Source organism: Aspergillus udagawae (assembly GCF_001078395.1).
Source record: "Aspergillus udagawae IFM 46973 DNA, scaffold_1, whole genome shotgun sequence".
NCBI lineage: Eukaryota > Fungi > Ascomycota > Eurotiomycetes > Eurotiales > Aspergillaceae > Aspergillus > Aspergillus udagawae.
Genome location: NW_025091264.1, coordinates 3994195 through 4015902, shown reverse-complemented (window position 1 = coordinate 4015902; position 21708 = coordinate 3994195). Strand labels below are relative to the sequence as shown.

At 51.1% G+C, this 21708-nt stretch overlaps 5 protein-coding genes across 5 annotated transcripts; 2 read left to right on the top strand and 3 right to left on the bottom strand.

Moving 5' to 3' along the window:
- Window positions 1-382: 382 nt before the first annotated feature.
- Window positions 383-1930, top strand: Aud_001310 (uncharacterized protein; the record flags this gene model as incomplete). Its single annotated transcript, XM_043286810.1, has 2 exons — window positions 383-952; window positions 1016-1930. The coding sequence occupies 2 exons, from the start codon at window positions 383-385 to the stop codon at window positions 1928-1930; spliced, it is 1485 nt and encodes a 494-aa protein (XP_043142745.1).
- Window positions 1931-2727: 797 nt separating this feature from the next.
- On the top strand, window positions 2728-3489 carry Aud_001309 (putative lactoylglutathione lyase (Glo1); the record flags this gene model as incomplete). Its single annotated transcript, XM_043286809.1, has 2 exons — window positions 2728-3384; window positions 3448-3489. 2 exons carry the CDS (start codon window positions 2728-2730, stop codon window positions 3487-3489), a joined length of 699 nt encoding a protein of 232 aa, XP_043142744.1.
- Window positions 3490-3701: 212 nt separating this feature from the next.
- Aud_001308 (CCCH zinc finger and RRM domain protein) lies at window positions 3702-6207 on the bottom strand (the record flags this gene model as incomplete). Its single annotated transcript, XM_043286808.1, has 5 exons — window positions 3702-4052; window positions 4116-5134; window positions 5192-5872; window positions 5930-6048; window positions 6143-6207. The coding sequence occupies 5 exons, from the start codon at window positions 6205-6207 to the stop codon at window positions 3702-3704; spliced, it is 2235 nt and encodes a 744-aa protein (XP_043142743.1).
- A 697-nt stretch (window positions 6208-6904) lies between these two features.
- Window positions 6905-9823, bottom strand: Aud_001307 (elongation factor 2; the record flags this gene model as incomplete). The annotated part of the gene is made up of 6 exons (XM_043286807.1): window positions 6905-6922; window positions 6979-8742; window positions 8802-9457; window positions 9533-9590; window positions 9699-9714; window positions 9816-9823. The coding sequence occupies 6 exons, from the start codon at window positions 9821-9823 to the stop codon at window positions 6905-6907; spliced, it is 2520 nt and encodes an 839-aa protein (XP_043142742.1).
- Window positions 9824-11198: 1375 nt separating this feature from the next.
- Aud_001306 (putative fermentation associated protein (Csf1)) lies at window positions 11199-20877 on the bottom strand (the record flags this gene model as incomplete). Its single annotated transcript, XM_043286806.1, has 3 exons — window positions 11199-20673; window positions 20729-20764; window positions 20816-20877. The coding sequence occupies 3 exons, from the start codon at window positions 20875-20877 to the stop codon at window positions 11199-11201; spliced, it is 9573 nt and encodes a 3190-aa protein (XP_043142741.1).
- Window positions 20878-21708: the final 831 nt, after the last annotated feature.

Here is a 21708-nt window from a genome sequence, read left to right as displayed (position 1 = left end):
CTTGCGCGTGTATTGAGTAGAGCTGCAGACTACAGGAGTACCTCCTTGCAGCGAATTTAAGAAAGCTTTCGGATTAAAGACCTGTCGGAGCCAATCGTTCTCCATCTTGTCTGCTTTCCACTTCCGCACCCGCTTTGCTGCATTCCCAAACCAACCTAGCTCTCCATCGCGGGCGGTGATATCGTCACTCGTGCCACTTGAGGTTGGCGATCGTCCTGGCTGGTCCTGGAAAATTGTCTGTCTGTTGCAGACACCTTCTGGACGGGTTCCCATTATTGGATTCTAATCTGGGCTCGAATCAAGTCTTGCAAGTCTTGTCGGGGCTGGGGTCATTGGAGGTTGCCGCTCAGACAAGCGCGTTGTTAGGTACCGCTTGGTCGCTATGAGCGGGTCGCATGTTGACGTGCCATTTACTGAGCCACCTTCGGCGCATCTGACCAGTCCAAATGACGGCTTATCTGCTGCTGGCGAGAACAATCACTCTGTCTCCATGAGCGACAAAGTTCCCGACAAAGCTCACGACGTTGCTAAGCAAACATCAAATCCCCCTCCGGCTCTGACACCGCAGTCCCCAGTGACTCGAGAAGAGCCGGTTGCATCAGGAAGCAATCTCGATTCTTCTCATGCATCCAGGGGTCAGTTGCCTGAAATGGGGACTTTCCCCGGAGGAAACACTGCACGGTCGCAGCCCTCATTGAGCTCTCAAGGGAATAACTTGACTCGAGGTCTTTCCTCGCGTAACCTTTTCAGTGGGCAGGAATGTGACGTTGCATCAATCCCAGGGGCTCAGCACTCGCCCCAGTTAGTGCGCAGTCACAAAAGAACCGCAACGGGTGAAATTAAGCCTTCGAACACATCAGTAGCACCTCCTTCTAGTTTCGGAACGATCAGCACGGAGAGGCATCCAGCTGAGAGTATCGGCTGGCGCTCACGTGGAAGTAAGATCGCTGCGGTAAATTGGCCTTGTAATGCAATATTCTGCCTTGTCCTGATGTTGCTGATATCATAAACTCAGTTGTCCGTTCACCTTCGTACTCGTTTGTCATACGCCGCAGCCAAGATAGAGAAGAGCAGGCAATCTCTCGACGCGCAGGCGAGACTGCCATTGAGTTTACTACAAGAAAGCTCCTCCACTCCGCCAGTCATTGTCAAAAGTCTACCATACGCTGAAGGGGCTGATGGTTCGCGCCTGCAAGACACGGATTCTCCAGTCGGTTCGCCGGTCTCCGCGCCAGATATGCCCATCCAGTCCAATCTCTTCCCTCCAAACGGACGACACTCCCCTGCAGCACGGTCAGATGATCTATCATGTGTTTCCCCATTAAAAAACTCCCCCGTCTCACCATTCTCATCTAAAAGAATGTCGGCAACACCGAGACTCGCACCTCCCGCAGACATTGTTCCAAGTGGTAGTAGTGGCTCCCGCCGCAGGCGGCCGAATCCGAACCAAGCACTTGAACCTTCACGCTACATCTCATCATCTGATGACGTGCAGCTCCGTCCTCAGCATGGAACTACTGATGGTTCACAGAAGATTCTCATTCCGGGAACGCCTCCCCTCCAATCGTTATCTCAGCCGACATCCACGCCGTATAACGGCCTGTCGAGGCAGTCAACGCATTCGCAAAATGCATCAATGGAACAAGATGCAATTGAAACCTTATTATTCATGTCCAGTCCTGGTAATTCAGCTTACCACCCGAGTTCCCAAAGACAGCAAAGTACTTCGCACATCAGCCAAACATCACTAAGTACAGAATCGAGCACTGGCGGGAGTCAAACGAATGACTCTCAGGCAGCCGGGGAGGATCACCGTCGTGCAGGTCAAGCTCGCTACTTGGAAGCGCAAGCGGGGGACGAGATCGATCGCATGCTTGACCAGATGGAAGATAGCGACAGCGATAACGAAAGGAAACATAGATACCGTTGATCTCGTGGGTTGAGTGTTCGCATGACATCCGTTGCTCTCTCCGACTGAGCAGACCTTTGTCCCATCCTTGGTGGCCCTCAGAAGGGAAAGTCCTTTCACGATTTTTCTCACTACTTTCCTTTCTTGGCGCCTCCTTGAGCCTATCACTATCTGTTTTGCATGGCATCATATTTGGAGCATGTTCATTGCGAATTTTTGGTCTTACAGCATTGCATAATCCTACATGTCCGCTATATCTCATACTTTGGGCCATCTATTGAGAATTTGATGGGGCCCTGCCAAGTTCATCCAGGTGCAAGCTATCTATCGGTTGCTTTTTTGCGCTAGATCAAAATTCTGAAGAGACAGGGACAATCGCTTGAGACTGTACAATATTCTGGCATCTTTCCTGAAGTTTTGGCTTTGATATGAGCCCGATTCGGTTCCATGCAGGAAGTTGTATTGTGAATTATGCTTTGCAGGTCGCCGAATAGACACCTTTATCGCCCTTTGTGGGGGCCTTGGACACATTGCGATTGGTATGCAGCATTGGTGCAATCAGGCCAGCAACCTGCAACTGCGATACCCCAGCGCTGGGTGCACGTTGCTTTGCTCTAACTATCTTGGATTAATCTATCTGTCAACAATCTCATTATCTTCAGAAGCTGAAGTCCTCCTACTGTGCATTTGATCTATCCAGCATAATCATATCCCCGTAATAACTGGTCTATTGTTTATCACCCCGCATTTCAGAATACTCCCATCTCTCCTCGCCTGTTAAGGGCTAAGCGCCCTGCAATATCAATCCAGGAACAAAAATGAGTACAGACCAAGGCTCAAACTCCCCAAGCTCATCGGCGTTATCATCCTCCTCTTCTCCCTTTGAGCCTGGCGTCTTTCTCCCCGGCGGCCACAACAATGACCCTCCGCTCCCGGAAAACAGCCCCACGGCTGGCTACAAACTGAATCACTTCATGCTCCGAGTCCGCAACCCGCAGCGCTCGCTCCACTTCTACATCAAGCTCATGGGCATGCGCACAGTCTTCATCATGAATGCTGGCCCTTTCACACTATACTACCTGGGTTACCCTCCCACATCCGAAGACCGAGCCGACCTGCCCTCCTGGTCTGCCCGAGTCGCTAACCCCCCAGTCCTCACGCAGACCCCAGGACTGCTGGAGCTGTACCATGTCCACGGGACAGAAAAAGCAGACGCCGAGGGCGGCTTCAACATGTCCACTGGCAATACGCCACCGCATCTCGGCTTCGGACATTTAGGGTTTACGGTCCCGGATGTTGCGGGCACATTGGAGAGGCTAAGGAAGGAAGGGGTCCCAATCATCAAGGAGTTGGGTAATAGTTCGCGCGAGAGTGTACCGTTGAGTTCTTGGGAGGAGGAAAGGGGAGTCGGTGTGGGCGAGATCCATCCGAATTATCAGAATCTGTTTGATCAAATTGCGTATATCGCTGATCCGGTAAGCTCATTATCCTTCAAAGAATCGAGCAATGTGCTGTGGCATGAAACTCACTCGCTGCAGGACGGATATCTCGTGGAACTGATTCCTCAGGATTTGCATTGAGGCTAGCAAGGGCAAAAGGCCGTTTTAGTGGAACCCTTGACAATGTACATTGTTCAAGGCTGTAAATACACCTGAACGCAGGTCTGACAACACTGGGATAGACACGGTTCTCTCTGCAGAATAAGCAAAGATCTAACTTCCTTTTTTAAAAATCACAAACATAACGCCAACCATGATATCCGTACATGATGCTCAAAAGTGTCAAGGATCGTCTACTCTACACCCCAGCTGTCATCCATCTCCGCAACGTCGTAATCAACGTCGTGGTTTCCATCCTTGCGAGCATTGAGCTGATCCGCAGGGAGAGACGAGCCCGCCGTAGACTCCATGACTGTATCTTCGTCCGAAGTCGGCTTAGTATCCGAGCCAGGGCCCGTGATCTGAGCAAGTGTACCAACAACCATGGGAGGGTTGGGGACCCAGGTGAGCTGGACCTCTCCGACGGATGGGATATTCCACGGCCCGCGCATGAATTTCTCGGCTTGGTAGCGCTCCTTGAAGGCCACGACGACAGTGCTTGGCTGTTCAGGGTGAGGTTCGATGGACTCGTACTCGCCGACGCCCTGGGAAGGCAGTTGTCAGTAATTGGACGATGCTGGTGAGCTCAGGGAAGGGGGAATGCTTACAATGAGGAACTGTCTCAGCGCTTCATCCTTGTCCGTATTCAAATCCACACCAGAGACAGCGATTCTCTTGGGCCGGTTGTCAAGCCGGAGAACACCGCCGCGGCCACGGGCAGCACCTCGCCCACGGAAGCTTCCGCGATATGGAGGAGCGTATCCGCGACCACGTGGAGCGAAGCCGCCACGGTAGCCTGCATATCCTCGTCCCCGACCACGGTAGGAGGACGGTGACGCGCCCGCTTCCGAGGCGTTGGGGTCGATTCCAAGGGTCTTGGCTTCGGCCTCGAGAGCCGCCAGCTGCGCGCGGAGCTGCTTCGTCTGCTCGCTTGCGTTTTCGTCGGCAGGGGAGTGACGAGCTTCGCCATCAGGAGTCGTGCCGTTGCTTGTAGCGCTGGCGCCGAGTTTCTGTAAGAGCCGCTCCTTCTCCTCCTGCTGCTTCTTGAGGAGTTCTTCTCGCTGTTTCTCCAGCTTCTGTTTGGCCTCTTCGGTCTCCTTTCGCTTGCGCATTTTCTCCTCGTACGCCTTCTGCGCTTCTTCCTGCTGTCTTTGGAATTCTTGAGGATCAAACACGGGGCTTTCGTCCATTGCGTCTCCCGCGGGTCGTTGGTCACCGTTTCTCTCGGCTTTGGGCTTATGCCAGTAAACCTTGACGAACCGATTGTCAAAGATGACCTTAGGACTGGACCATGCCCGCTTGGCTGCTGCGTGGCTATCGTACGTGATCAAGGCCAGTTTCCTGTGCGGTTGCAACGAGATCTCAACGATCTCGCCGTATTGGGCAAAGAACTCCCGCACCGTAGCCTCGTCGAGCTTGTCATCAGGAATTTGTTCCACAACAATCGTCTTCATGGAGGGATCGTCGCTGGGACCAGCGGTAGAGAACTCAGACCGACGCCCTCGGCCTCCAAAGCCGCCTCTATCGCCACCGCGGCCACGGCCACGACCTCGGTCACTGCCGCGCATCGGGCCTCCGTCTCGTCTTTGAAAGTCCACCATGATACTAGCTGATTTAGGGTCATATTCTGTAGGATCACTGATTAACAATAGTCTGCACCCAGAGCAAGATGCTGATTGCTTACCGTCTTCCTTTGCGGTGGGACCGGTATCATGCTGGTAGGGGCAGGCTGCCCCAAGGTAGCAGATGCCTTGCGTCTCGTAGAACGGGCACCGCTCAGATGACTTGGCCATCATTTGCTCCTGGGGCTGACCAGCACCACCTTGAGCCGCCATCGGCATTGGAGGCATCCCTGGCATCTGAGGAAACCCCATGCCCTGTAGGGCCATCATCGCCGCCATCGGGTCATTTTGATCGAATGCCGGGAATGATGGTGGCATGACCGGGAACCCAGCGCCAGCAGGAGGGAACTGACCAGGCGCGCCCTGGGGTGCCCGACCATCGCGACCCATCCAGTCACCACGGCCGCCTCCGCGCCCTCGACGAGGTGTCTTGAAGGTCCTATTGTGGGGTACATCTTCACGTTCCTGCTCTGTCTGGAAGCCCTCGTGGTAGGTACGCTTCCGGTTAAAATTCGAGCCGTCAGGAGCTGTGTGCGACTGGGGGGCGCCGCCCATTGGCGGTCCGTAAGCACCTGTAGAAGGGCCGGAGGCCACATTGTACGGGAACGCTTGCTGGGGGACGGACACAGGCTGTGGTAGATCATGAGTGAGCGGGGGCTGGGTCTGAGGGTGTGAGACGGCCGGAGGAGCCTGCTGCTTCGGGCCAAAGGTGGCGAACAGCTCATCGACAAATTGCGTGGTATCTAAAAGCAGTGACAGTTCAGCAACGAGAGCTCTGTGTCCCATGCACCAACACTTACGCTCTCTCAAAAAGTCCTCCAAATTTTCTACCGACGCCTTCCTGATCTCATCATCGGGAGCGTCTGACCGAATAAGCGCAAGTACGTAGTCCGCAAGCACATCCGAATCAGCATCTGATCTGTAATGAAACGATGCCAATCGTGGTCAGCGTTTTCGAGTCCAGGCAAACCTATGCAATGGTACGCATCTGCGCTGTGACCGAGTCAACCTACATGTCTTCCAACTTTTTCACCACCCATTTCTTCACCTCGGTCGCCTCGTCTTCGGTGAGCTGCATGTTCGTAGCCGAAACGAAAAGCCGACTTCTTGTAGGAATGCGACCTGGTACTGAGAGGACGCTCCGGCAATTTTCGAGCACGGGTGTGAATGTAGCCTATGTGGTTTCGAAAACGAACTTAATTGGTGTCGTCGAGCGTCTCCGACTGAATAGAAGGGGTTCTAGATATCAGGCCTCCAGCAATATCGAGAGGTCAATCTAGGTCATCGTGCGAGGTAAAGCATGAGGGGGTGTGGGACAGAGCTTTGCGTCTCGAAGCTGGGGAAACGCGAACGACGCGGATGACGGTTGAGTCACGTGATGAGCGTGCAGAAATTACCTATAGGGAGGAATCAAATCTACGGAGGGATCTACAATTGTGAAAGTACAGAGATTTTTGAACTACTGAATGAAATTTTTCATGTCCAAGCAAAGAACAGCAAGTAAACTATTTAAAGAGCCCTCGCAGTCGTAAACGTAACAAATAGATTATAGGAAGCCATAGCGAATGCACGCGCACACCTGGATTCTACTTCTCTAGGTATTCGAAAACCCATATACGACATGAACCAAGCCCGTGTTGTGTCTCGTTTTGAAATTTTGCTCATTGAAATTTTCCTTGTCTTTTCATAGACAATGTAGAGGGTTCGTCAATCTCATAAACATATATTCGCAGCCAGGACTGACTGAAAACATATCAGGCGGGTATGGAACATTTTTACAGCTTGTCGTAGTACTGTGAAAAGTGTTAGCAACGCATTTAAGTGAGATCACAGTGTACCAGAAACTTACGTTTTCGTAGCCAGGAACCTGCTCCTTGAGACCCTTGCGCTTACGCATCTCAGCAACGGTCTGACCAGGCTTGGTAGTGGGGTCAAGAGGAGAACCACCAGGAAGAATAGACCAGTGGTCAAAGACGGACTGAGGGAAGGCCTGACCACCGGTGGCCTGGCGGAGATCGGCGTTGAAACCGAAGGACTCGTTGACAGGCAGGTAAGCCTTGACGTTGAACAGAGGGGTACCAGGACGCTGCTCTTCGCTGTAGACGTGACCACGACGGCGGGTGAGGACACCGTAGATACCACCCATGGCCTGCTCGGGAACTTGGATTTCGACGTTGAAGATGGGCTCCTGAAGACCAGGCTCGGCAAGCAGGGTAGCGGCGTACAGGACACGACGAGCAGTGGGGATGATCTGACCACCACCACGGTGGATGGCATCAGCGTGCAGGGTCACATCAAGGACGTTGAAGCGGACAGAGCGCAAAGGCTCCTCAGCGATGGGACCCTCACGAGTGGCCCACTGGAAACCAGAGACGAAAGAGTCCTTGATTTCGTTGAGGTACTGGACGGCCTTGGTCTGGTCAACCAGCAAGTTGGCACCGGTGGTGTCGGGACCGAAGCACCAAATCTTACGGGCATCGGTAACATCCCAGCCGAAGTCGTCAGCGAGGACACGGGCACGGGCCTTGAAATCGTCACGGGGGTTGATCTTGCCGGACTCAATGGCGAGGGAGACCTCCTCGCCGAGGGGCTGAGCAGTGACGTAGAGACGGTTGTGCTTGTTGGGAGACTTGGACAGCGCGGTCATGCTGGACTCAGCGCCGACAGTCTCACGGTAGGAGACGACAGGGTCCGAGATACGGAGAGGGACACCGGCGTGGTCCTCCTCGAGATCCTTCAAGCAAATTTCAAGGTGCAGCTCACCGGCACCGGCAACAATGTGCTGACCAGACTCGTTGATCATAGTCAGGACACAAGGGTCAGACTTGGATAGACGCTTGAGACCTTCGACCAGCTTGGGCAGATCCTGGGCGTTCTTGACCTCAACACCACGCTGGACGACAGGGGAGACGGAGAACTTCATGACCTTGAGGTTGTGGGCGGTCTCGGAGGTGGTGAGGGTACCAGACTTGAGCAGGAACTGGTCGACACCAACCAGACCAACGATGTTACCAGCAGGAACATCTTCGATGGGCTCAACGAAACGACCCATCATCAGAATGGTACGCTGGATGGCCTTAATAAAGAGATCCTCCTTCTTGCCAGGGACGTAGTTAGGACCCTGGATGCGGACCTTAAGACCGGACTTGACAGTACCGGCGAAGACACGACCGAAGGCGTAGAAACGGCCCTTGTCAGAGGTGGGAACCATCTTGGAGACGTAAAGCATGAGAGGAGCCTTGGGGTCACAGTCACGGATACCAATAGCGCACTCGTCGTCCATGGGACCCTCGTACAGAGTTTCGGCACGGTACTTCTGGGCAGTGACTGGAGAGGGCAGGTGGATACAGATCATCTCCAACATGGCATCAGCGGCGGGCAGGAACTTGCGCATAATGACCTTGAGCATAGCCTTGCCCGTAAGGTCCTTCTCGTCGTTGGCAAGCTTGACCTCGAGCTTCTCAACGAGGGTGAGCATCTCCTCCCGCTTGTCGTTGGTGACAGCAGCGAAGATCTTGAAGATGGGGTCCAAGATGAACATGTTGAAAGCACGCTGATCGGGCTCACCGGTCTTGGTCCACTTCTTGGTCTTGGGGTTGAAGTAGTTGTCACCCTGTGAGACGTGTTAGCTGGCTGGTTATGTTCTGCTTCTGGAGAAATGGTTCCACTCACCCAGAGACGCTCAAGCATCTTCTTACGGTCAACACCGAACTTTTTGGCGTACTTGACGGCGAACTGGCGGACGGTGAAAGCCCATCCGTGGAGACCGGAACCGAAAGCAACGGTACCGCGGTCGGGGTAGACCTGAACATCACCAAGAGCCTTGTCATGGTAGGTGGAGATGATGACGTTGACGGACTCAATGGTACGAGAGAAGGACTGGTAGAGATCCTCCTTGCTAACCTGAAGTTCGAGCAGGGCACGGTCGACCTTGTTGATGATCAGGACAGGCTTGATACGCTCGGTCAGGGCCTGACGCAAGACGGTCTCGGTCTGGACACAGACACCCTCAACAGTGTCGACGACGACCAGGGCACCGTCAGTGACACGGAGAGCGGCAGTGACCTCAGAGGAGAAATCAACGTGACCGGGGGAATCGATCAAGTTGACCAGGAACTCAGCACCATCGACCTTCTGGGGGATCTCCTTGAGATCCTCCGGATCGGGGAACTTGGCATACAGGGAGATGGCAGTCGACTTGATCGTAATGCCACGGTCCTGCTCATCGGGACGAGTGTCCATGTAACGACCTTCACCGGCCTTAGCAGCCGAGATGATACCGGCACGCTGGATCATGGAGTCGGTCAGAGTCGACTTTCCGTGATCGACTATCATCCAATATTTCTTAGTATTTGTAATCAAGAAAATTCCTGTCTTCTTTTCCTCTTCGCGAAGCTACGTACCGTGAGCAATGACGGACATGTTCCGGATGTTGGCCGGACGGTCCATGAGGGACCGGATCTGCTCATAGTTAGTTTTGTTTGTCCTTCATCTCGTAGCTCTGTTCTGCTCTTCTTGCTCTCTTTCAAAAGAGTGGGCTTGGCAAACACGGCGCGGGGATCAACGAACCTCTTCGATAGTGAAGCTATAAACAGCATGTTAGCGATCTTCATTTCCATCCCATCCAGATTGTGGTCTTCGTTGCTCGAGAATTCGAGTATCGTCAAGGAAAGAGTGAGAACCTACTTAACCATTTTGACGGGTTTTTCTTTTTTAAGCCGTAGAGGCGGGGTTGTGAGATAAGGTGAAAAGGTAGAGGGAAAGAAAAAGAAAAGTCAAAAGCAAGAACAAACGACACACAGATGATCAGGATCGAGGACTAGCTCGACCTGACAGCAGAAATTGATTAGGACGTAAAGGACCTATGTGCGCTGCTCAAGAAGCGGGCTGAGGTGGGAAAAAGGAAGTTGAAGTGCGGTGGTGGTGGGAAGAGGGGAAAAAGAGGGAGGGAAAGCGAGGAAGGGACGGCGGGTGGGGACGCTGCAATATTATTTGTGCAATGGAATTCTTTTTTTTTTACCCTCTGATTTTGAAATCTGGGATGTGCGTTTTCCTTTCCGTACTGTTGCCCTGCCATTATTATTATTGCCCCTCAGATTTTTCCTATCGTCTTACGGCCTACAAAGCCCTGGAGGTTTGATACCTTAGGTACCGTACCTATGTGCCCCTCATCACTGCTCTGTACTATGTAGTATTCAGCAGAGCTTAGAAATCATCAACGCCGCCATGGACATGGCAAACTCGCACTCATATAATGACTGACTAGAGGAATTGACCAGTTTGACTCGCACTATATTCCTTCCCTTGTGGATGACCTATGAACTGAGTAGCCAGACTTGCCAGAGCTCTTCCACCGTGGTTCTTCCCTTCATTTGAGTCACATTATGACTCGTCTAGCTACAGCTATAGCTTTAAAGCTTCCTCAGAGCTAGCTACCCATATTTGAGGCTGCCTAAACTCTGTCCTCTTGAAGAGGGCATTGAAGGGTGGCGTTGGGTTCAAGACACTGATATCACGATTATTTCAGTGACTGTATCACAGTTACCTTACACCTCATCAGCCCACTTGCACTGTCGATTCCTGTTACCTACTCGTTTCGAAATGTGAGCTAAAGATACCCCGCTTACTAAATACAGTTAGCTCCACTGAGCTCGGAAAGAAAAGCAAGAAAATTTTTCAGGAAAGAGATGCTCAGCAACCAATGAGAGTTTGTGTGAAAGGCTTTCCCCACCTCACCGCTTAATTTATCAGACGCGGAGTTAGGAATTAATGAGCTCGTAGCTTGATAATTACATGCGGCACATTGCTTACCACATTCAGTCATCTCAAGTGTAGCAAGCTTCATGCAGGCCGATGTATCATTATTGATGAGTTGATATTAAATTATATACAGTATTAGACATTATGCACAATGCAGGTAGACTATTAACGACTCGGAATCAATCTGGAGAACCCCCAGAAGAGCATGTCCGATGACCATTTCTGAACCACCTATGTGGTTGATCAAACACCAGCCCACGTGGTATACAGAGACCAACGGCCTTGTAGAGGGAACAATGCGAAATATGCTCAGGATGATCCCAAAATCTTTGCGTATGCATCCTCTACTTCTTTTGCAATCTCCAATAACGTCACAATAACGATCTGATGCGTGATGTTGGGCAGCTTGTCCCGTTGGAGCCCAATCCACTCCAACGGTGGGGTGGCCTCGCCCATATCCCGTAGCTGGGGCGTTTCGATCACTGGTGGTTCCAAAGCCGTATATGTGTACTTGGACTGGGGTACGTTGACCACCGCTGTAATCTTCTCCTCTTGCTTATCCCCGTCTCCCTCCGACCCCGGTCCTCGAGTGATGCGAACCGCCGACGGCTGTAGCGGCTTGCCGAGTCGAGACGTCAACGCACGGGAATGGCGTTCCCACATGTCCCGAATGAAACTGATGCGCGAATAGTTCCATCCGACATCCACCTTGCCTTCGAAAGTACTGCGGAAGATGTACTCTATCTGCGGAAGGCCCGGGGTCTGCCAAGTCTCCATACTAGCCATAAGCCGAGGCACCTTGAGGATCGTTCCCCCGCGAGACCCTATGGCGCGACTGACTATCTCATTGACTAGAAGATCCTCAATATCCGTAGATGTGGGACGGTTGACGGCCGAAAGAGCGACGCGCAGCTGCCCCAGCGTGAGCCCAAGCGCACTGTGTATCTTGCCCTCCTTGAGCGAGACATAGAACCGTGCCTGTGCATCGTGTGCCTCCAGTTTGAAAATCTGGTTATCGAAGAAAGAGCTCGGGAAAACACCGAGATTGACGTCAGTGATGCTCACGACCACCCCGGTGTTGAGAGATATAGGCGCCTTCTCAGCGTTGGCGTCTTTCGTCTTCTTGGCCAACTCCTTGGCTTGGGGTTCCATTTTCTCCGTAAACACCGATGTTCTCCTGCGCAGGTATCTCTCGACTTCGCGCAGTGATGCTTCGTACGCTGCTTGTTTGTCTTGGGCCAGCCGCTGCCAGCCTTGGATCAGCGCCAGACATTGCGACGCAGTCAAGCTAGTACAGAATACTTGGACTTTATCTCCTTCTAGAATGCTGAAGAGCCGCTGTTTAGGCGCACCATTGCCGCCTCGGACGTTATACATCAGGAAATCGAACATTGAGATATTGGCGACTAGGAACGGTTGGTAATCGAAAGAGACCTTGGCTTGCAGCTGTTGGAAAGAGATGGAGGCCTGAATGAGTGGAACAGAATGCACATTAGGCTTCTCGTCCGGCCATTGAATGGATGTGCGAATCTTCAGGGTCTGGAGCTCGACCGACCCGCTCATCCGGCCTTTACTTTCTATCTCAGTAGACTTGAAACCAATGCTGAGTGATTGTTCTCGATCAGATGTCTTCCTCGACGACAGCCACAAATCGTTGACTGCGAATTGTGCCTTTCCAAGCGTAGAGCCCAGATCAAGCTGAATCTCTAGTTTCTCAATCGCAACCGCGCTATTCCACGGAAATGCTGGCGCTGCTGCCACTTGTTGGTAACGCTGAACGATGTAAGCCTGAGGCTCGTTTGACTCCGGCTGAAATGTCCTGCCGCTATTCGTCTCTTCATTGGAAGGAACCCAGATTTCACGGAAGAGGAGGAGGTCTTGAACTTGCTTTGCGTTAAGCATCACTTGCATCGGACTGACTCGAAGCACAGCTGAAATGCCTTTCGAACTGCTCAGATGTTTGCTATTCATGAGAGACATGACGATGGACTTCACATCAAAGCTCGCAGTGGACTCGTTCGAGTACACATGCTTGACTGATGCCTGCAAGGAATTGAAAGCTACCAGAAGCGCCAAGAATCTTCCCTGCTCATCGGACTGCACCGTGTTGACCGTTATGTAGACGCTCTCGAAGCCTGCCGTGGCCGCTACTCTAGCGATGGGCTGGCAGCTAAGGCTGAACTCCTGTTTGCGAATCAAAACCCCGACATTCACCTTGCAACGGCCAAGAATCGCGGCCGCATCTTTCGTGTCAAACGGGGTCTCCTGCATTAGTTTCTGCGGCTGTAACATGGCGGCACTGGATGGTTTCCTTGGCTTGTCGTGGCCTTCCATGACCTCCTTAATGGCGGCGGTCATCTGCTTTATTACAGGAACAAGCGACGGGTATAGGACATTTGTCGAGGCATCAATCTTTAATTCAGCGTTCAACGCGGATACATCCTTGCCATTGTCCTCAAATTGAACCTTGACCGCCACTCCAGGGGCTCTGAGTGTCGCAGTGGTCGCTGCATCTCCTTGGACGTACTGCCCATACCTGGCTTCCGGCCGGCGTCTTCCCGTCCAAGATGCAGTCAGCAATGTCTGTTGATCGTCGGTGGATTTGCTCTGAAGAGACAGAATAGCTCCCGCAAAGTCAACATCTACTAGTACAGAGCGTAGACGTTTGTTTCCAAAGAGAGAACGCTGTTTGTTGTTTTCGACGTTTGGCTTCGCAACCAAGACAGAATCCGCGTCACGTATGATTTGGCTAGCAGAAGCGATTGAATCCCGTATCATACTGGCTGGGAGGATGAAGTCAGATGTTGCTCGCACGTCGAGCGACTTTCCAGCGGCCTGGAGGGCCAGCAGAATCTCCGTTTCGTTTGAAGAATATGCCACATTGAACACCAGTTCAGGCATGAGCGCGGAGTTAAGCGAACGCTTCCGCCGATCACCAGAAGCCGGCACCATCTGTAATTGCATGTTTTCAATTCGAAGTTTGGCAGCATTGGTTCTGCTATTTGACAGATCCACGCGCTTGATACTGAAAACCAGATCATCAGGCCTGCGCCCCGATCTATGCCGTGGCAAGGTGGACATGTTCCATCCGATCTGAATATTGTTCAAATCCAATGAATACATGTCCCTGAATAAGTCATTGGGAATTGTCTCATCGCTGATCGTGATCTTTGGGATCTCTGGGGTTTGAGCAGTTAACTCTGCATGGCCACGACGGCGTAACTTTCTCAGTCGCTTGACCTCGTGAGATAAGTCGAGCGTTTTGATGCGATCCTGAAGATGGCTAGCAATATCAACAACCAGCGCTGCCGTTTCGGAAAAGAGCTCGATGTCGAACTTCTTGCTGTTCAGATGATACGCTCGCCTGGCCTCCCCATCTTCACGTGTCACGGACGTCCCCTGAAGTTTAGCTTCCACAGCAATACTGCAGAACGAACGACTTTGAACTGCTTCACGTTTCTTCAAATCAAAGATGATATTCGAAGCGTCTATATGAAACTCCGGGAACTCCATCGGACGCCCTTGGTCCAATCCATTGTCGAGTCGCATGCGTATCATTCCCAAATTCAAGTCCATATCAGCGGAGTATTCCTTACCATTGAGACCTGGAGCAGTAGCATGAATTTTCGTTCCTGCCATGGATAAATGAGCCTTGTAGAGGAGACCACGCTCGGCAGAAGGTGCTTCTTTTTGGCGTGAAGATTTGTTGAGGGCTAAAACTTCTTCGAGATGCAGCTGCAAGACTTCGGCATTCTGCTTAAGATCCGACACCAAGTGGGAAACTTCAGGTTTTGTTAAGGTACCCAGGAGACTCCGCACAGCGCTTGCCTCCAACTGAATAAGTTCAATAGTTGTATCGACATCCACCTCCATGCCGCTGGGCGGCATGTTGACCACAACCCGCCCATTGATGGGTGGTATCTCTAATTGCGACAAAGCGCGGCGCCCGTTTCCTTCATTCGAGTAGAAGGTATGGGAATTCTTCTTGAGGTCGAAATCGACCTCGATCTTAGTTTCCGTCCTGGGCATGACTGACATTCGTGCCACCTTGCCAGCAATTGCATAGGTCAAAGATGGTAGAATACAGAAACTCAGCCGATAATCGTCCAAGAACATTGCGACATGAAAGCTATTGGAAGCTGATTTCTCCACCACCGTTCTCGTGCACGGCCGGGAGTCACCGAGATTCTTAGCAAGCCGATGAAAGTACCGGACCTCATCCGCTATCACTCGATCCGCTGTGTGCGCGAGGCTCACGGGATCTTCTTTCATGTCATATCGCAGCTTCCTGCAAGACCCAGCAATCTTCCAGTCGTGAGTCAGTTCCTTCTTTTTCTCTTCCGTGATGCGCGAAGAGTATATATACGGATCGCTGATTTTCCAAGCCATCAGCGCCTTGGAAAGACTGGATAGCTCAGCGGAGCACATCTGAGCACTGAGTAATACACTTAGAGCCTCGGGCTTCTCCGCTTCATTTGATTTGCGGACGATCGAGCTCCTCAGGCCCCTGCTATGCATTGCTAGTTTGGCGTTGATGCCGTCCAGTGTTATGGAACCGGAGTCAACGCCGAAAATGAGTTGTAGCTCGTTGTCTTCCATGGGCCGATCATTGGACGCCTGAGCAGAAGATGCCGACTCTAGTTTGACCGAAGACATCGTCTTTAGCACACCATCAACAAGATCGAGAATTTCCCACCGCAGGTGGAGGCCAACAGATGAGCAATAAGTCTGCGAGACAATCACGCTCTTCGATTTCTTGTCCAGTACAACGGGCAAGCCCTGCTGCGGGCTGATAGACAACGCAGACGACAAGTCCTCAACGACAAAGTCACTCTCTTTCGGTCCAGGACCGATGCTGAAGCGAAAGTTTTTGACTGTGAGCGACGATGCTATTGCTGTAGGTGTATCTGACGGCTCTGGCTCTGATGTGTCCCAGATCTTTCGCATCACATAACTCTTCTGTATATGTGCCAAGTCCCAGGCACGCCACTGGTCGAAACCTGACAATACAGTTGCCTTCGCGTTATCCGGAATCGAGATATTGTCACTCGAGCATTTCAAAACCAGGTCTCGTTGTTGATGTACTGGTAGATGATTGTAGACATTGCGAATCCGAGAAATGATTTTCCATGAATCGTGCTGCCGCAAATGGGTGGGAGCAACCCTAAGAACATGCGAAATGCGAGTGAGGAACGCAGGGTCAGGGATGTTTCCCGCCGATTGGGTCAGGGAATATATTAGAAAGCGAAGTCGCTTGCTGCCAACAGAGGAGCTATGTTCAAAATACGAGGCGACAGTATCAAACATAGTTGTTGCCCGACGAACGAGGACGGCAAGTTGCTCCACCGATTTGGTGGAGCTGATGGTATCAAAGGCACGAATCTGAAAGTTAGATCTAGTGATGGGTGCTGTCACCAGCCAGAAGTTCAAGTCACTAAGAAGGCATTTGAACCCAGCTCTCTCTTGAAATACATCCGCCAGGCCGCCCTCGACAGATACCGTGAGACTCTGGGCTGCGGCATGAACAGTGAATCTTTTATTTATTCCGGCTAGAAGATCACCTTTCTGTCTTTCAATCCTCGTTCGAAATTCTGTTCTTAGGTTGGAAATGTCGATGCTATACTCATCTCGAAACTCAGCCTCATCATTCACAGGGGAGTCAGAAGCGTTGACCATTTTCGCAACTATGAATGGAGTCCGAATCGCAAAGCTCGTGGATTGTTTCGGGTGTTTCATTGACTTATCATAACCAACAATGTCGGATATGACTTCTTTCTGCAGCGAATCGATTATCTCAATCGGGTGACTAGGTTGCAGTTGCTCGATCAACGATGATAGCAGGAATAGGAACTCAGGTGAGCAAGTGCCTCTAATTCCCGAGGGTAACTCGCATAAAAAATTTTTGTGAGTTACCCTTTCCTCGTCGAATGCTGAGAATAAAGGATCGAATTTTGCAACGGACTCTCCATCTCGAGAAACATCCCCATCTGAAATTCGTCTTGTGGGAAGCTGCGAACTATTTAAGGAGATCTTATGAAGAGAGAATTTGGGCATTGTCCAGGCACTTGAGGACTCGGAGCTGGTTGTTGTATGGAGCGCCCTCGGAAATTCCCTGGCCTCGCAGTATGTTGATATGTCTCGAACATCCGTATCAATCCGTTGCTCGTGTTTTCGATCGCTTCCTATTTCGTGTTGATTTCGTAAAGACCTATTCTTGCGCCTCGTTCGTCCTCTCCCACTTCTAACGCTCGAACTATCTGAAGGCAAGACGAAGCTCCTTGAGCTTTGCTGGCCCCTGAAATCTGTGAGACTGTCCGCTGAGGAGGATAACATATGAGATTGCTTAATAATTGGCTCCGGCATGGAAGGTATGGCGATTGTTGGAGGAGCAAGTTGATCATTTGGAGTGCGAAACGAACTAGGGTCAAGATCCTCCCAATCAAACATGAGCCAGGGCGTTCTTTGAGTCCTCTGGTCATGCAAGCCGATATGTTCCTGTTGCAATTTCCTACTCTCGTCGATATCAGCCCTCCGCTGTGCCATTCTAAGTTTTATCGTTGTCTGAAAAAGCGCAAGGGGAGATACATCCGCCGGCGACGAACTTCCTTTCGGGTCAATGTCCCGGCAGTCAATTGCAGCGATGGAGAGATCGGGTACAACAAGGCTCATGCGCTTTGAGAATGATGCATTTGCCCAGTCGTTGAATTTAGTTGTAATAGGCCCTGAGCTGAGTATCAACGCCGCTTGGTCTGACAACACCGAAATATGAATTGGTTGTATTTTGGCACGAAGGAAGGTGACATCATGGAGCGCAATGGGGGCCAACGGCGGAAGAGCATTCTCCTCGTTATCGAAAGACTGATCGAAGCTCTGTAAAGCTGCAGCTAAGCAGCCCAAGAATTCCGGCGAACATTCGCCAAGGATTTGCCCTACTTCAAAGTCCCAGTTGCAAACATAGGTCGGTTCCGAAGGAGGCAGGCCAAATAGTCGATGCCCGTGGATGAAAACTCCATCAAGGAACAGCTGGGGATCAGATATGAAGGCTGGTCTTTCAACCCTATGCACCTCCAGAGCTGCTTTCAGGGGTGAAATTGAGAACTGAAGGTCCATGTAGTAGTTGGTAAACCGCAAGTCAACCTCCAAGGAGGGAGTTGTGAGCCTAACGCATTTCAAGCGATCATACATATTCTCCGGCAGGAGGGCACAAGCATCAGCAACGGCGACATGAACGATAACATCGAGGTCATTCGACTTTCGATTCGGATTGATTCCATTGTGAAAATTGGCTCGCTCCTCGGAGTATGCCAGTTCCTGAAATTCCTCGAGCGTTTTGAAATGCATTTCTTCTCCGAAATAATTTTCCCTTATCGTCATGAAACTTTTAATCAAGAATCCATATAGATAGAGCTTAGGTGAATCACCATCGATACTGAGCAACAAGGTATCGGTGAGATCTGGCGCTGTTGAAAGGTAATAGTTGTATGACCCTCTGAGGGAAAGGCCATCAAGCGTGGCAATTGAATGATCTTGCAGAAATGTCTGCAGAGTATCCCACTGCGGTGACAAGAAGTCTATTCCACCACCGCCGAGATAAACGTTGAACTTGACGGCATTTTGCTCGGGCTTGTATGTTGTCAAAGGAATCAAGACATCAGATGTCAGCTTCTTACCCTTGATCACCAGCATCCGGTTGTCATCTAGGTCGGAGGGATTGCTTATGATGTTGAGGTCATTGACGTTAACAAAAAGTTTGAAATCGACGAAGGACAAGTTGAGAGTATAGGTGAACGGCACGAAAGTGAAGTATTCCTGGGGGGGCCCAGACGCCCAATCACTCACGAGATCAGTAAGAAGGAATATGTGATCACGCAACAAAAACAGCTCCATATTATGACTCTCAACATCGAACTTCCATGTACGAAGACTGTTCCAGGAAAGAGGGTTAGAGAGATTGCAGGTGACAAGCTGCCTAGGACATTGCCACAGCAATGCGTGATTGACACTGGAGGACAGTCTTGAATCTCGAAGATCCAGATCGAGTAAATTGTTGAATCCGCTTGTAGTCGAGGCCACCATGTCCATAGTATAAGTGACGGTGGAGTCCCCAGCGACGCGGAGAGACAGCCAACCAAATGGACGGATGTCAGGGCCAAGGTTACTTTTATCACCTTCCGCAGGGCGAGATTGTCTTCTCTTTTGCTGCTTCTTCAGTTTCGGAGCTCCTCTGATTGCATCAGCTCGGCCTTTCCACAGCCAGTCTTTTGATGGCTCCCTCGTCGGGATGCGCAACATTGTCTCTTGGCTCATCTCCAGTCTCATTTTGAAGACTGTGTTTCTTCGAAGGTCACCAGGAGTTAATGGTTCAGGGGACTGGGAGCTGCGGTAGGTGTTTGGGAAAAATACGTTCTGCAAGCCAACACGCTCCCTATCGGCCCAAGGTCCGTAGTTGATAGTGCCCCCATCCAACTTGATGTCGATGCCCCATTCTGGTGGTGACGCACTATTTATGTCTGAGGACGCCGCAGTAGTTGACGTCTTCCGAGGGTCTTGGTGAGGCACAACGCATCCGGGAACATCCCAATAGTAGGATATGGCCATGCTCGGGCTATCAACAAGTGTTGAGAATCTTCCATACTCAACAGAATGCCATTCTTCATGGTCGTCTTGCGTACTATGATCCAGATACCGGGATAGACCAACCCAACGGGCATCGTTCCGAGAGCCTGTCTGGTGTCTAGGCACGTTTATGTTTTTGTTGTGATTATGAAACGACTCGACTGAAGTTTGGAAGTAGGGAATGAGGTCCCGTATACTGTGCCATGCCCGTCGTTTCTGAAATTGGTAATTAAAAATAGTGTCTCTTTTGCGCTGCCTGCCTGTTTTGTCTTCATTTTTTGAACTTAGTCCATCAGCAGCAGCGAGCTGACTCTGCTTGTAATCTGGGTTGGGTCGCATTTGTATAACAGGATGGTTGATCTGAAAAGAAAAGACCTGCCGGTAAAGATCGTACGGCCCGGCATTGCAGGCTTCTATGAGACCAGTTCCACTGTCAAAGGTGGTAGTCAAGACTGATCTTGTGTTTTCATTTCCAATAACAATGGCCCCCTTATCGCACGCGATTTTGAGTGGCAGGAGTCGGAGCAGCCTCGACAGACTCTCCCCTATCTCTCGTACAGGTTCAGCCACATTTTGTGACTCTCTCCTTTTCGTGCCGTTTACCTGATTGGTTTCCTTCAATTGCGGCTCCGACGAATCTCTTCCTGTTTCTTGCGGTTTGGTAGGACCCGGCGGAGCTGTCGGATCATCGCCGTCAATCGGTTGGCCAAACCCGGCAAGAATACTGTCGTAGGCCGGCGTGCGATTGTATATAAACCACTCTAGGCCGTAGAATTGAATTGTAATACGACAGGGAAGGTTTTCCGCTCCTATCTGGCCTCCCTGTTCTCCTTCGCCATTGTCCCTGCTAGCCTTGTCCGAGCTCTGAGTATCGGGACGTTGAGATCCGGCCGGCGTCCTTTCATTCCGCGAACTCAGCAAGGACAGATCAGTACTTCTGACTGTACGCTTCCAATAATGCCATGTTATGAATCCCCCGTGCACAAAGATGGTCTCGTTCACCCCGTGGTATCGGATACCTTTCCAGAAGATCCTACCTCCGAGTAGCGAGATCTGGAGCGCATGAATGTCGACATATGCGCGATAGTAGTGCCAGGTATAGGCGCGGATAGCGTACGACAGGAGAGTTGCGAAGAGACGATTAAAGTAGAGCAGGAAAAACAGTACCCTGCTCATCTAATTAGCAATTGGCGTCCTTCTGGGGGAAATATTGGGAAAGATACAAGATGCAAGATACGATGAGCTCAAGGAGGAAGAACCTTGGGTATTATTAGTCAACGTCAATATCAGATAGCCATCACGTTCCTCACCAGTTAAAGCTGGGATCGGGGGTCAACGATAGGGTTGTCAAGCTCGTGCTTGCGCTGGCCATCTCTTCCTAATCTGGCGCGCCGATGGCCGCAAACATGGCGACTCAGCGGAGCGAGCTGTCTCTTCTCGAATGAACCGGACAACTGGTGGGAAGGAGGCTCCGACACGGCCTCATTGTACCAAGTGAGTTTGTTTCATTTGTACCTCAGCAAACCATAGTGCTCAATCCTCGCGTCGTTGAGAGGTTCTCCGTCGGCATTGAATTGATGAGGCTAGGCGGTGTCTTTGATCCCTCCTGCCTACGCAATGCGGCACGGGACTTGGTCTGGATTTCTTCAGGTTATCTAGCTAGGCAGACAGCTTCTTCCTTTGTTGTTTTTCGACCACAAGTCATATTTCAGGAAATATCTTAGTCTTGATCTTATTTTCTCGAAGATCAGCACGTTTTATCTTTGAAGGATCATGTTTTGATATTTTTGGTATCTCCGCTAGGTTGCAGCATGGTTTGCGGGTAGACTCAAGCAATCAACGAAAGGCGGTCATGTACCGCGGAGTATTCTTGACAATGACTGCAGGCTCTTCTTCTGGTGGTACAGGGTCGAGGCTGGCTCGAGCTGTGGTGATAGTTGCTGGTGTCTCTGCATTGGTAGCTTCAATGCTGTCGCTTTTGTGAGTATCACATGTAGCTTCCTGTTAACGGTTATTATCTCGAGGATCAATAAGCTAACATGATCTGTTCTTCTCAACTAGGTCCATATGGCTCCAGACGTGCGATAAGTTCCTTTCGAGCTCATCAGCTACGCGCTGACTCGTCACAGTAAAAATTACCGGAAACCGTTGCTCCAACGATACGTTGTTCGCATACTCTTGATGTTAGTGTTTGCTCCGAATC